This window comes from Hemiscyllium ocellatum, chromosome 34 (genome assembly GCF_020745735.1).
Source record: "Hemiscyllium ocellatum isolate sHemOce1 chromosome 34, sHemOce1.pat.X.cur, whole genome shotgun sequence".
Lineage (NCBI taxonomy): Eukaryota > Metazoa > Chordata > Chondrichthyes > Orectolobiformes > Hemiscylliidae > Hemiscyllium > Hemiscyllium ocellatum.
Window position 1 is genome coordinate 9,923,519 of NC_083434.1, and position 13,404 is coordinate 9,936,922.

General features: G+C 38.3%; 1 protein-coding gene across 1 annotated transcript in view; it reads left to right on the forward strand.

The window, feature by feature from the left end:
- LOC132832138 (beta-1,3-galactosyl-O-glycosyl-glycoprotein beta-1,6-N-acetylglucosaminyltransferase 7-like) overlaps positions 1-11,876 on the forward strand; it is a 37,860-nt gene extending 25,984 nt beyond the window's left edge. Inside the window, exon 3 of the mRNA XM_060849882.1 lies at positions 7,769-11,876. Coding sequence (XP_060705865.1) covers positions 7,769-8,016 — 248 coding nt within the window. The 3' untranslated portion in view covers positions 8,017-11,876. The remainder of the gene's footprint in view (positions 1-7,768) is intronic.
- The last annotated feature ends 1,528 nt before the right edge of the window (positions 11,877-13,404 follow it).

The window sequence follows — 13,404 nt, forward strand, 5'->3', positions numbered from 1 at the left end:
TTATCTGGATGCTCCTCCCTGGAACATGACTATATAATTCATTAAGAAACTGCTGTTCCAGAAAAGACTAAACTCACATCTCTGTGCACATGGATGATCATTCCCTCTCCCTCCAGGGTCCACAATAAAGATGAAGGAAGTAAATCTACTCTGTCTCTGAGCGTTTTGCTTCGACTGAGGGGGGACCAGGATGGGGCTGAATAGCCGGACACTGTTTTCCCGGGAGCATCACCGGCTGAGGGGTGACCTTGTAGTGGTTTATAAAGTCATGAGGGACATGGAAAGGATAAATATACAAGGTTTTTTTCCTTGGGTGGGGGAATCCAGAACTAGAGGAAGTCGGTTTACGGTGAGAGGGGCAACTTTTTCAAGCAGAGGGTGGTGCTTGTATGGAATGAGCTGCCAGAGGAAGTGGTGGAGGCTGGTACAATACAGCCTTTAAAAGACGTCTGGAAGGGTATATGAATAGGAAGAGTTCAGAGGGATATGGGCCAAGTTCTGGCAAATAGGACTAGATGGGTTCGGATATCTAGTCGGCATAGATGAGGTGTATTGAAGGGTCTGTTTCCGTGCTGTACATCTAAGTCTGACTGGCTTGGGGCAAAATAGCCCTGAACAGTGTCTACGCAGTGCTAATGTATTCAGCATCCTCCACCACTCTTTGAATAATGCAATGTTGTAGATTCAGTTCACGTTGAGTTCCAGTAATCCATTTTAAAAACTGCAACGTCTTATTCCACAATGTCCTTGGTTTAAAGCGGTACCTTTTCTGTGTTTTGAATCCACATTCTAAAAAGAAAGAAATTTTTTTTTCACAGAAAATGCTCCTAACATTCCAAAGCTTGATATTTTATGTTGCACACTTAGGCATATCCCAACTCTGTCACAAGGTGGCGCTCCTCTTGAGGTATACTGGGACAGGAATTCAGTATAGGTATTATTTACACCTGAAACTGTAGACTTTGTATTCTCAACCTTTGTAGGGAACTACAAAGATTAATGGTCCTCTGGAGGAAGAAATTTGCTTCCTGGAACTGATACTCTGTCAATGTTACTACTTCAGTCTTGAGTTGGCACTTCAACCTGATCTTACACAGGAGAATGCTAAATTTCTATCCATCTAAATTACCACACTCTGGTAACAGATCATGAAGAGTGCAAATTTGCTCATTTCGTATTATTAGAGACTGGTTAGATCCTGTATCTCTCAAAATTATAACTTCTTGGCCTTCTCCCCCTGTCCTTTCTGAGTTAACTTTACCCACAGAGGCAAATTCTTTACAGAGATCAGCCCCTGCCTAGGCTGTGCATGCTCCTGCAGCTCCTTTGCTTTTCTTAGGGTTTCCTTTACTATTTTCATTAATGCTGCTGGCTTAGTTGCTTTTACCACATCTTTTCCCACAGTGCCTTTCTTTAATGACTAGCACTGTGACTTTGTGTCTCACTCGACCAACATAGAAACACCTGAGGCCTTTCACCTCTTTTCTACCCTATTAGACTTATTTTTTAACCTATGGTAAACACTTACCAGTGTTTTCTACTCGGTTTCGCAGTGTAGGATCTCCCCTTCTCCCAACTTCTATCCCTCATAGGACAAAATCTGGCCGGAAGCTTGTCTTATGCACTAACATGTATTCGTCTGCTGATTTTGCTGCCCTTTTCACTTCCTGAACTTTCTGTTCCTCCATGTGAATTATTACCATTTCTGGAAGTAAGTTTCTAAACTCCTCCAGTAGAATAATCTCTCTTCGAGCCTCACAGATCTTATCATTAAGGCCTGCACCCATCTATCAAAATTACTGTTTAATCTTTCAAACTCAACATAAGTCTGACCTGGTTCCTTCTTTGTGTTTCTCAACCCCTGTCTGTAAGTCCCTGGTACTAATTCACAAGCACCTCTCATCTAACAGCACGGTAAATACCTCACTCGGTCTGCCTACCAGTTTTTTTTGATCTAGCATTACCCATAAATCCTCAGACCACCCCTTCTGCCTAGCCAATTTTAAAAAATGACATAAAGAAGGCTTTGATATCTTTCTCTTCTAACTCAGTCCTATTAAGTTGACTTTGCTGACTAAGTCGCAACTTCTCAAGTTCAAATTCCCTCCCCCTTTCTTCCCCTCTCCCTGCTCAGCTCAAACTTTCTCTTTTTTTCTCTTCTTTCTCCCTTTCTCTTTCCTCTCTCTCCCTTGTTTATCTTCTAACTCCATTTTCCTCAATTGTAATTTAAGTTTTTCTAACTCTACTGCACTTGTCTGTTTCTCTGACACACATAAGTGCTTGACTCATTCGCTTACAATTTCAGCTTTATTTTTGTCCTTGGTTAAGCCCATTTCTAACCTCTCTGCTCATTATAAGAGTATGTTCTAAACTTGGCAAATTTGGAAATCATCTTCAAACCCCAGAACCTCTTTAGCAATTTTAAGAGCCATTTCTTTTACTTTTAATTTAATCAACTACATCAGCCATAATTAGCCAAATTGTCTCAGCTATGTTTTATTTAAAGATTTAGATCACTAACCGGCAAGTATTTAAATCTACTGGACTCCTTTTCATCCCACAAATCTGTCCAAATCTTAGACTGGATCTGTCTAAACCTGTCCAAATTATGGACGAGAGCAGCCACACTGTTCAAATCCCTACGACAAGCCCCCAAACTGTTATGACAGGGGGTAAACCCCCTGCTAATTTAAACCCAGCACACAGGAACTTGGCTTGTGCCATAATCTGTTAAATTTCAAGAGGTAAAGAACCATCCCAGATCTCACGGTTCAAAGTAAAAATTACAATTTTATTCTTTAAATCCAAAAAGGAACTTTAAACCCCTCCTTTCTCTTCAACTTCTCTTTTACCTTCCAGTCTACAATACTGGTCTAATTTTGTTTTGTTGAAAAACACCCAATTAAGATTTACAAATAAAATAATCCCATTTCAAAAGTAGCTTGTCGATTCTTCTTTGTAGATTTTCCTCTGTAATTTCCTGGGTTGGCTTTCTTTGCACAACTTTTCTTATGGACAGGTACCTTTCAGAGACCTGTCAGCTAGTAGTCTGTTTTTGTTGGTGCTCTTTGCACTAACTCTCCCCACTAACTGTTCAAAATGTCCAGTCTTATACCCCAAAACATCAGATCATTTCATTGATTTGATGTCATCTCAAATAATAAGATTCAAATTTGATTGGAGTTTGGTATCTGGGGCATAATTTAAACTGGCTGAATTTGAATTTGTCTTGGTCCATGGCAACGTAACTCCAGCTATTTGTTTCAACCAAATGTTACATTTTTAAATTGTTCAGTGCACTCGTGCTTTCAGTCTGTCCTTGCTAGCTTACCGTCTCTTAACGGTACAGTACACACCTACACCTTCATAACACAAGTCAGGAGTGTGATGGAATACTCCTCACTTGCCTGGATGGGTGCAGCTCCAACAACACTCAAAGCTTGACACCATCCAAAACAAAGCAGTCCACTTGATTGGCACCAAATCCACAAATATACACTCCCTCCACCACTGGCACTTAGTACGCAGCAGTGTATAATATCTATAAGATGCACTGAAGAGATTCTCCAAAGGTTCTTACAGGACCTTCCAAACCCGTGACCACTTCCATCTAGAAGGACAAAGGCAGCAGATACTTGGGAACACCATAATTTGCAAGTTCCCCTCCAAGCCACTCACCATCCTGACTTGGAAAAACACTGCCATTCCTTCACTGTCACTAGGTCAAAATCCTGGAATTTCCTCTCTGAAGACTTTGTGGGTCAACCTACAGCATGTGGATTGCAGGAGTTCAAGGAATGAGCTCGCCATCACATTCTTGAGGGCAACTAAGAACGGACAATAAATGCTGGCCAGCCAGTAATGCCTATAATCCCACGAGTGAATAAGAAAAAATGTTTCTTTCACAACTATCTATCAAATGGATGTAAACTATGTTTCTCACTAAAACCAGTTGCTTGATTTACACCCTGGTTTCAGGTAGGCAGCTCTGGAGATTTCTGGTTGTTTTCTGTTTGCGTTACAGCTGACTAAGTCATGCTTTAAACTCGTGATGACATTGGAAGTTTTGCTAAATTTATAATAAGTCACTAAGTTGCTGCCTTTACTTCTTTATGTACTTTAATCATTTCAGTGTTTTGTTTCTCCTCTCACATTTCTGCCCCACATCTTCTCCTATACAATGATCTGTGAATCTTTTAAAAGAATATATTTTTGCAGTTGGGAAGAATCACAGTTTGCAATAGATCCACCAAATAGACCAATACCATGTTGCAGGAATGACACATTGCTTCTTTTGGTATCGGAAATGGTTCAGTTGGTGAATGGTTCTGGATTCAAGTTCCCCCCTTTACGTAGATTTTGTTATTGAAGAAAAAGGAAATTTTTAAAACAGTTTTTTACACATTTACAAAATAACACAAGCAAATATAAACACTAATATACCATTAAATATTAAATAAATAATAACCAAAACATAACAAGCACAAAAAACTCAACTAAGAACTTACCTACAAATAAGCAAAGCATATAATGGAATATATTAATTACTGAAAAAAAATATAGTAATTAAATAATGAAGTACGTGCTCAGAATGAATTACATCAAGTCATAATAAACCCATATTCATATGGGATTCCTCCCCCCGTGAGCCCTCGGACCAGTCAGAACCACTACCACAACTAGCTAAAAACCCTTGACAATATGACTGAAATATCTGTATCTATATAGTTCAGGAAGGGCTGTCATATTTTATAGAATAATTCAGTTTTTTGGTGCACCGTATTTGTAAGGAAGTCAAGGGGAATACATTCCATGATTAATCTGTGTCAATTCGAAAGTCCTGGTCTCAGTTACCCAATTTTCTAAAAGTCCCTCCTTTTTTAAAATAAAATCTAGGCTGTTACGTGTCGAGACTGTGATGCTAGAAAGGCACAGCAAGTCGGGCAGTAACCGAGGAGCAGGAAAATCGACATTTTGGGCTTAAGCCCTTCATGAGGAATGGTCTTCTGTTAATAAAACTGTCAAGTATTGTCCTGCAGTTACAGCAGGATTTGTTCAGTGATGCCATCTCTTGACTGAGTACATTGCAGATCCAATATTTTCTGAAAATAGTGGTCATTCTTCTTGTTTCACTTTGCCTTTTTGATAGCTATGCTGTTGACTAAATATTATATCTTGCAAGGAATTATGTCAGTACCCATACAATTTAGTTGGAGTAAACAATTTTATGAATTTACAATTTTTTTTTACTGAACTGTGTTGTACTCTACCAATAAGCATTATTTTTATATTCTTTGGATATATATTGTTACTAACTATGAGTGAAATAAAATAATATTTTACCAGTTTGCCCCCAGAATTTATATTTAAGGTAGTCCATGTAACCCAATGGAGATTCCTCCTCCAACATTCACAAACAATTTAAAGTGCATTGCCTGTCCATGTTAGGTACTTTAGCATAAACTAGTCATTTAAATGCTAGTGTCTAGATTAGAGTGATGCTGGAAAAGCATAGCAGGTCACGCAGCATCCGAGGAGCAGGAAAATCAACGTTTTGGGCAAAAGCCCTTCATCATTCCTGACCTGCTGTGCTTTGCCAGCACCACTTTAATCTAGACTCTGGTTTCCAGAATCTGCAGTGCTCACTTTTGCCTAGTTTAAATGCTAGTACTTATCCCAGGATCGTTAAACTGAATTTTGCCAGCACGATCTGTTAAAGTCTGTGATTATACTCTGTGGAACGGCCATCTGTTTCGTGACATCCATCAAATTCTGACCGTGTCTTATTTAACTGGCCATCTTTCTTGTAAACATTATCCAAAAACTAATAAAATGTCCAGGTTTCTTGATCCAGTTGATGAATGTCCATCTGTCAAAGTATTTCTGCTTATATTTTTCATGATAAGCAGCAGTACTGCGACCATAGCTTGTTATCTATTTGATAGCAGTGTAGCCCCCTATTCGTGAACCCTCCCCATTCTTCTACTGGTCATGTGATTCAGATTTTGAGAACATTGAACAGTAATTCTACCTCAGTCTTACCCAAACCATTTGCATATGGGCATTGCTGTTTTCATCGATGGCCACAAGAATTACAGTATTCCTGCCTGAATATTTGTTTCCAACCTTGAATCAACTATCTATTGCTGTCTTTTCAGTATCTAGAAAGCGCAGTACCAAAGGATAATACCAGAGTTGATCCTTTGACACTTTAAGCTTTCATTTATACAAACATACATGGCAAGCATAGATTTTCTTAACACACAATCCAATTTCAATATAAAAATTATTTCTTATTATAGGGGCCCATACTCAGTCCTTACATCACAATTACGATGTAAAGTGTGTAATTATGATGTATTCATATTTGGCTCTTGAATTAGAGATAAGTGGATCTAGGTCTTTTTTTGCATGAGGGGATTTAATCAGTAACTTGTCATTCATTATAGAGCCATCATTTTTAAACCACTTGGGCGGTTTAGCGGTTAGCACTTGTTCAATTCCATCATTGGGTGACTGTCTTTGTGGAGTTTGCACATTCTCCTCGTGTCTGTGAGAGTTTTCTCCAGCTCCTCCAGTTTCCTCCCACAGTCCAAAGATATGCAGGTATGGTAGACTGACCATGCTAAATTGTTCATACTGTCCAAGGGGTGCAAGTTAGGTGGATTAGCTGTGGGAAATGCAGGGTGATAGGGTTACAGGGTGGATTTGGATGGGATGCTCTTTGGAGCATTGGTGTGGATTTGATTAACTGAATGGCCTGCTTCCATATTGTCGGGATTCTATAAACTATAAAGCACTCCAGGAGTCGTGATGAGATTGTCTTTTGGATTGTAAGTTTTACAATGGGAGAGAGTGAATATTGAAAGGCATTAAAATAAAATCAAAGGAATTTCAAGGAAGTGTCATAGGACCCAGATTGTTAACTGTTTCTGTCTCCTCAAATTCTGCCAGACCTGCTGAGTTTCTCCAGTGATTTCTGTTGATGTATTTTTTAAATCTTTCACGCTGTGTTATATGTAAATAGCTTGGTTTGGTCTATTTTATCTTCATTCTAATAATCATTTTGGTTTTATTGTTCAAACTAATTCTGCAAGTTGGCACGTTTGTGTTTCAGTGAGAGACCATCACCTTAAATTAAAACAAAAAAATTATTTAAGCCAGATTTCAGTCTGGGATCTGATTTTTCCAGTGGTAACATAGTACAATTAAATACAATAAATTAAATTCTGTTGCATGAGGAATATCCAACATGAGTGTATTTTCCACCGGCTCATGTGTTCTCTTGCAGCTTTTGGCCCATAGGGCTAAATTTTAGGGGATACATTGCATACTCCCCCATAAAAACTTAAAGCTGACTCTTGTTGAGGTTGCTCATAATAATAATACATTAGGGTCAGTTTTAGCAAATTTGTTGTGACTTTTCCACTCCTCTGAGAAAGATAGTCCCACCCTTGTTTAAGGTCAGCCAGTTTAGCAATTAATGTAACTTATGAGAACAGTCTTTTCAGGAAGTAATTTCCTTGCATTATTACTCTGCCTTACTGAGAAAAGTGACCTAGTGGTTTTTTTTTACTAAATTCCAGTACATCGGTTTTATTTCTTTTGATCAATATTGGTGAATGTCCTTTGACCTTTTTTAGGTTGATGACAAATGCAGTTCAGTTTTCAATTGTGGCAGTAATATTTCAATGTCATAGTCATGAAACTTACCACTATCACTTTACATAAATTAAAGTGCCTTTTCTATCTCTTTTGTTTCCTCTAGGTCACTATGTTCGCAACATCTGTGTCTATGGTTTGGGAGACCTGGAATGGCTTGTTCAAAAGGACTTTTTATTTGCAAACAAGTTTGAAGTCAAGAGCCACCCACTAGTGGCACAGTGTTTGGAGCGGTGGTTAAGACCAAGGGCTTTATCTCATTCTGAAGTACCTATTCAGCAAGAGTGGTACATTAACAAAAACAAGTGTTTCTTCGATATTGAAGGCAACAACTGCAGCATTCCTTTGAAGTGATAAACGTTTGTACAGGAAGAAAGCTAAGAGTTTTTGTGTCCCACCTCCTTTCTCCAGTTCTAAAAGGAAGCTGTTTTTCTGTCATTGGTTAGGTAGAAAATGTTGTCACCGCTTCCTTTTTGAACTTAGTTGCTTCCCCTATGTCTTTCCTCTAGCACTCCATTTTTATCACCCTGGAAGTTTTCATGTTTCAGTTATTGCTTTATTGCTGGACATTTTGTGAGTGAAAAGGATGAATGGATGGTCAGCGCTGCCATCGCTCCTGTTACTAATGTGCAATCACCTGATAGAATATGCAGAAAAATAACCTTGAGGTTTTTCTTTATTTTTTTTCTGCCTGCTCAGTGCCTCCTTCACTTGGTACTCTTTTTCCTTTCCTGACCTTAGAAAAGTTGACAACATGGTGGGTGTATACAGTACTTTCCATAGAGTACATTGATTGCCTACTTGAGAATACCACCCAAGCAAAGGATGCATCTAAACTCATGAAGAAAATAGGAGCAAGCAAAAGAACTTCTGGAAAATCCGTTGGCACTAGACAAAATAGACTGTATTAACAAAGTTTAAGGAGAATTAGATTTAGCAATTCAGAAACATGGGATTGCGAGAGAAATAGTCAGATTTTTTTAAAAGTCTGATGCATTATACAAGGAATTATAAATGATTTAATATGGTAACTATAGTGGGTAAACATTGGAAGCAAATATTAAAGAACCAATCTAAGAACATCTAAGTTAACGCCTTAATGGAAAATATTGTTTAACAAATTTCGTTGATATTTTGAGGTAACAATTAATTAATAAGGATGAGAAAATAGGTATGATATAAGTTTAGTAAGCCTGAGATTCATCACTCCTGATGTTATGAAAGCCAAAGGTATTGAAATTCAGGTGAGACAGTGTATTAGTTTTATTAATGAGAAATTGAGAGTATTTATTAATAATTTTAATTCTATAGATCAGGTAAAACCAAAAGAATTTTGTGTTGGTGACTCTGCTGGTATTTTTGACGATGATGGAAATACTGCAAGTACTCCAAGTCATAATTGAATAGCTAAATCACCACTGATATTTAAAAATGTAACAACATTGGATAGTGAGAAAATAACTGGTTACTGATAAGAAATATAAAGGAAAACATTGCATATTTAAAGTACTTTTAATACAGTTACAAATACAAAAGCACTTTAAAGGTAAATAATCCAATTTGAATTAATGCCAAATCAGAGGATGAGCTGCTACAAGGAAGGATAAAGCCTTTAGTCAAGGAGAGAGGTTTAAAACGGGTCTTCAAAAAAGTGAAGAGATTTAATGAGGGAATCCCAGGGTGGAAAGCCTAGAAGACTGAAGGTACAGTTCTGAATGGGCTGAAGGAAATACGTGATATTAATAAATTGCAATCAGAAGAATACAGAATTCTGTGGATTGGAGGTGGAGGCAAGTTATAAGGGATGTACAAAGCTGTAAGAATATTTAAATGCAAGGAGGAAATCTTTATATTTGGAAACTCTGAACCAGCATAGATGATGATGAACAGAGATTACTGGGAGTAAGGTTTTGCGAAGAATAGGATACAGATAGCAGTTTTAAATGTAGCGGTATCTAATATTGAAAGAAGAGTCCTAGTCAATAGCAAAAATTACCGAAGCACTTAGAATATTTAAAAATCTTTAAATTGATTGATCGAACAATTATAAATCCAAAGAAAGGGTTGTCACAATCTGTTAACCACTGGTAAAGCCAACCTGAAGTATTATATCTACATTGGATCAATAATTGCACAACTGCAGATGCACTGAAAAAAAAGTCAAAAACAGGGAATATGAGTAATATCAATTCTTGTTGGCAGACCCTTGACTTGAACGTGGCAGCTAATCAGGGAGATATGTTTATACTGTGAGTCTTCATGTGATTGTTCAGGCTGATTCTCGACTTGTGAATTTTTTTTGTCACGAAGGGAAGGAAATCTCACAAAGTACTGGGACCCAAAGTATGGGGTTTGTTTCCATTTTTCTTTTTGTACTGCCACTCTGTCTTATTGTTTAAGGCATTTGGACTCAGCGTGATGCGACGTGATGGGCAAGTTGTTGCCATTTTAAACTATTTATAAATGAGTTCCACGCAGTCACGCATGCCAGTGCTGCTGTACTTGAACTTTGAAATGTCTTTGAAGCATTTTCTTTGTCCTCCTCGGGAACACTGGCAAGGGCCTGAGAAGAGTGCCCTGACAATTATATTTAGTTGTGTATGAGTTTTGCCTGAATGCTTTTAGAGCTGTTTTCAAGAAAGACACTAGTGTTTGTATGGTCCTCCATTGAACAGAGCGTGTAATAGAATGAAGGAATCTATACAGTGCAGATATAGGCAATTCAGCCCATTGAATTTGCACTGACTCTGAACAACAACTAACCCACACCCAGCGCCTCACTCTATCTCTGTATTTCCCATGGCTAATCCACTTAACACTACACAACCATGAATACTATGGGGCAATATAGTATGGCCAGTCTATCTCACCTGCACACCTTTGGACCATGGGAGAAAATTGGCACACCTAGTGACAACCCACGCAAGCATGAGGAGAACATGCAAACTCCACACAGATAGTTGAGGCTGGAATTGAACCTAGTCCCTGGTGCTGTTAGCAGCAGTGCTAAAGATGGGGTAGCATGGTGCCACAAATGTGGTGGCAACATTGCTGTTAGACAGCTGTTGTGTGTCATTAATATACAGTCCAGATTTCATTGCCATGTAGGAATGTGATGATGACAACTGCTCTGTAATTTAGACCTTTTGTTTACTTGCAGAGGTCTCTAGTGTAAACACTTGCTGGTGATATTCTGAGATATGTGGAAGCCAAAGATTGGGAGATGTTCAACATATTCCGGTGTTGTCTTCAACAAATATTTAACTGACCAGTTTAAGTCTAAAGGGAGCTAAATGTATTCTTTCTCTGGAAAGGTTAAGTAAAATTGTTTACATTACACCTGTAGTATCAGTGTGTAATGTTCCCCTTTTATAAAAAAAAATCTAAATTTGTAAGTCCTGACCTGACTCTCAAAGCAACCACTTTAGTCTTGAGGCAATTTGGTCCCTGACTCTTGATTCACATTAAAGTCTCTTGTCTTTTGACAGTGAAGCCACTTGAATGGGTACTCCTGTTAAAATGTAATTTTGCCTTAAGTCTGTGGGAGGACTGTCAAAGTGAAGGTAAAGATATTCTTTCTATACAAGCAAAAGGAAAGATTTAACCAGTGATGTATTCGTTGTAAAATTAGGCATAGAGTGCAATGTTTGTAGATGTTCACTGGGGCTGTGGCTACATATCCCACCCCCAACAAATGGTATCATAATTTATGTTGCATATTTTCCACTTTTTTTTTAGCAGAGAATCATGTTTACGATGTTCAGTCGGCAACATAATCATCACATGGACAGAAAATGGTTAATCGTGCACTGTGGTAAACTGTTAACAAAATAATGTACTTGTTTTCTTGTACCATTTATGCTGTTTGTAACCTAGAAATTACAGTTGATTAATTCCATATTCCAATATCTGCTATTTTATTGCAGGTGCCAGGTGATTGCACTGATTTTAGCAACATATTTAAAATGGATGGATAATGCTCATGTGTTAACATTACTAGATTGATCCAGAATAATATAATAGATATTTTAATCACAGTAACCGTCACAAGCTTTAAGATCTTGATCACCATTTTGCTTTACTGGATGTTACATGCTTCACCTTGTGTTTTTCAAAGTGAATCTTGTATTCCCATTGGAAGTATATGCAAGTGATATACATGGATGTAATATGAATAATGACAATAAATACATGTTAAACATGATCACACAGAATTTCTGACTGACAGAAATTTGCAGCTGGCACTGATTTGATATATTTTAAATGGGGATCTGCTGTGGCCAATGGCCTAAGCAACTAGGCCTGACATAAATAAAGGCACAAATTCTGTAAGCAAGGCCTAATATAATGCAAGGAGGCCAAGGTTACCACAAGTCAAAAGCAAACAGACCAGCCTAGAGCTGTCTTGTATATTGAACAGAGATGCTTGATGTTAACAATGGGAGAGTTATGAGAAAGTGAGGACTGTAGATCTGGCGATTAGAATCAAGATTGGAGTGGTGCTAGAAAAGCACAGCAAGTCAAGCAGCATCCAAGGAGCAGGAAAATCGACGTTTTCAGGAATCAGTTATAAGAAGAGGCTGGGATGCCCATCACCGGAGCGTAGGAGATTGAAGGGTTGCTTTATAGAGGTTTATAAAATCAGGACAGGCTGCAATAGCCTTGGTCTTTTTCTTTGGGTACAGGAGTTTAAAGCTCGAGGGGAAAGATTTAAAAGGGACCTGAGGGGCAATGTTTCCATGCAGAGGTTGGCTCATATGTGGAATGAACTGACAAGGAAGGGGAAGTGGTGGATGCAGATACAGTGAAAACATTGAAAAGACATTTGGACAGGTACATGAATAGAAACGTTTAGAGGGATATGGGCCAGGAACAGTTAAGTGGGACTAGTTCAGTTTGGGAAATCTGGTTGGCATAGACAAGTTGGACTGAAGGGTCTGCTTCCATGCTGTATGACTACATAGGAGGAAGCTGCATTGTAACATAGTAAGCCACTGTCCTTGGGAATGACCTGGAGAACTGTATTGAAAGGGACCATTGAAGCAGAGGGGCTGACACTCCAGAGAGTCAGCAACCTGGAGAATGAGAACAATATCTTCAACCTCAGTTTGGCCAGCTAAAACAGGGTGAGTCTAAACTTATTTACCTTCTTGTTCCCAAGGCAGATTTTAAAGCAGCACAAGAACATAGTAATTTAAGAACAGTAAGGTTCATTAGGAAATTAGAGGGAAAGACAGATTCCATAGAATTGCATGTATTTATCCTGTATTTCAAAGATAATAAAGCACATCTCATTATTAGTGTAAAACAAATCCCAGTAAGTAAGCAAGTAAATCAGATCCATACAGAAAACAATGTGAACAAAGTCAACACATTGGAGGTGCTCATTCAGAAGAAACTGACTTGGAGTGAAGGACACAATATTTTGAGATTACCTGTCAATAAAAGGAAGTATGGAAAGGAGTTGGAGAAAGAAATGCCTATGATCTTAAGGCCGAGGATGATTCCACCCTCTGGAAATACCTGCCACACAAGGATGCACCGAATCAATGACCAGTGACACGAAATTTCCTAGGTGGGTAATAATACCTGTTAGTTAGTGGTTGCCCATGACAACCAGTAAAGTGGATTCTGTTGGCAGCTGCCTTTCACCTAATAATATGTAGCATGTTATAAGTGCTGCCTGAAGAACATTTTAGAGAACCCTCCAGTGTAATAATGGGTATTGACATCTTAGAAATC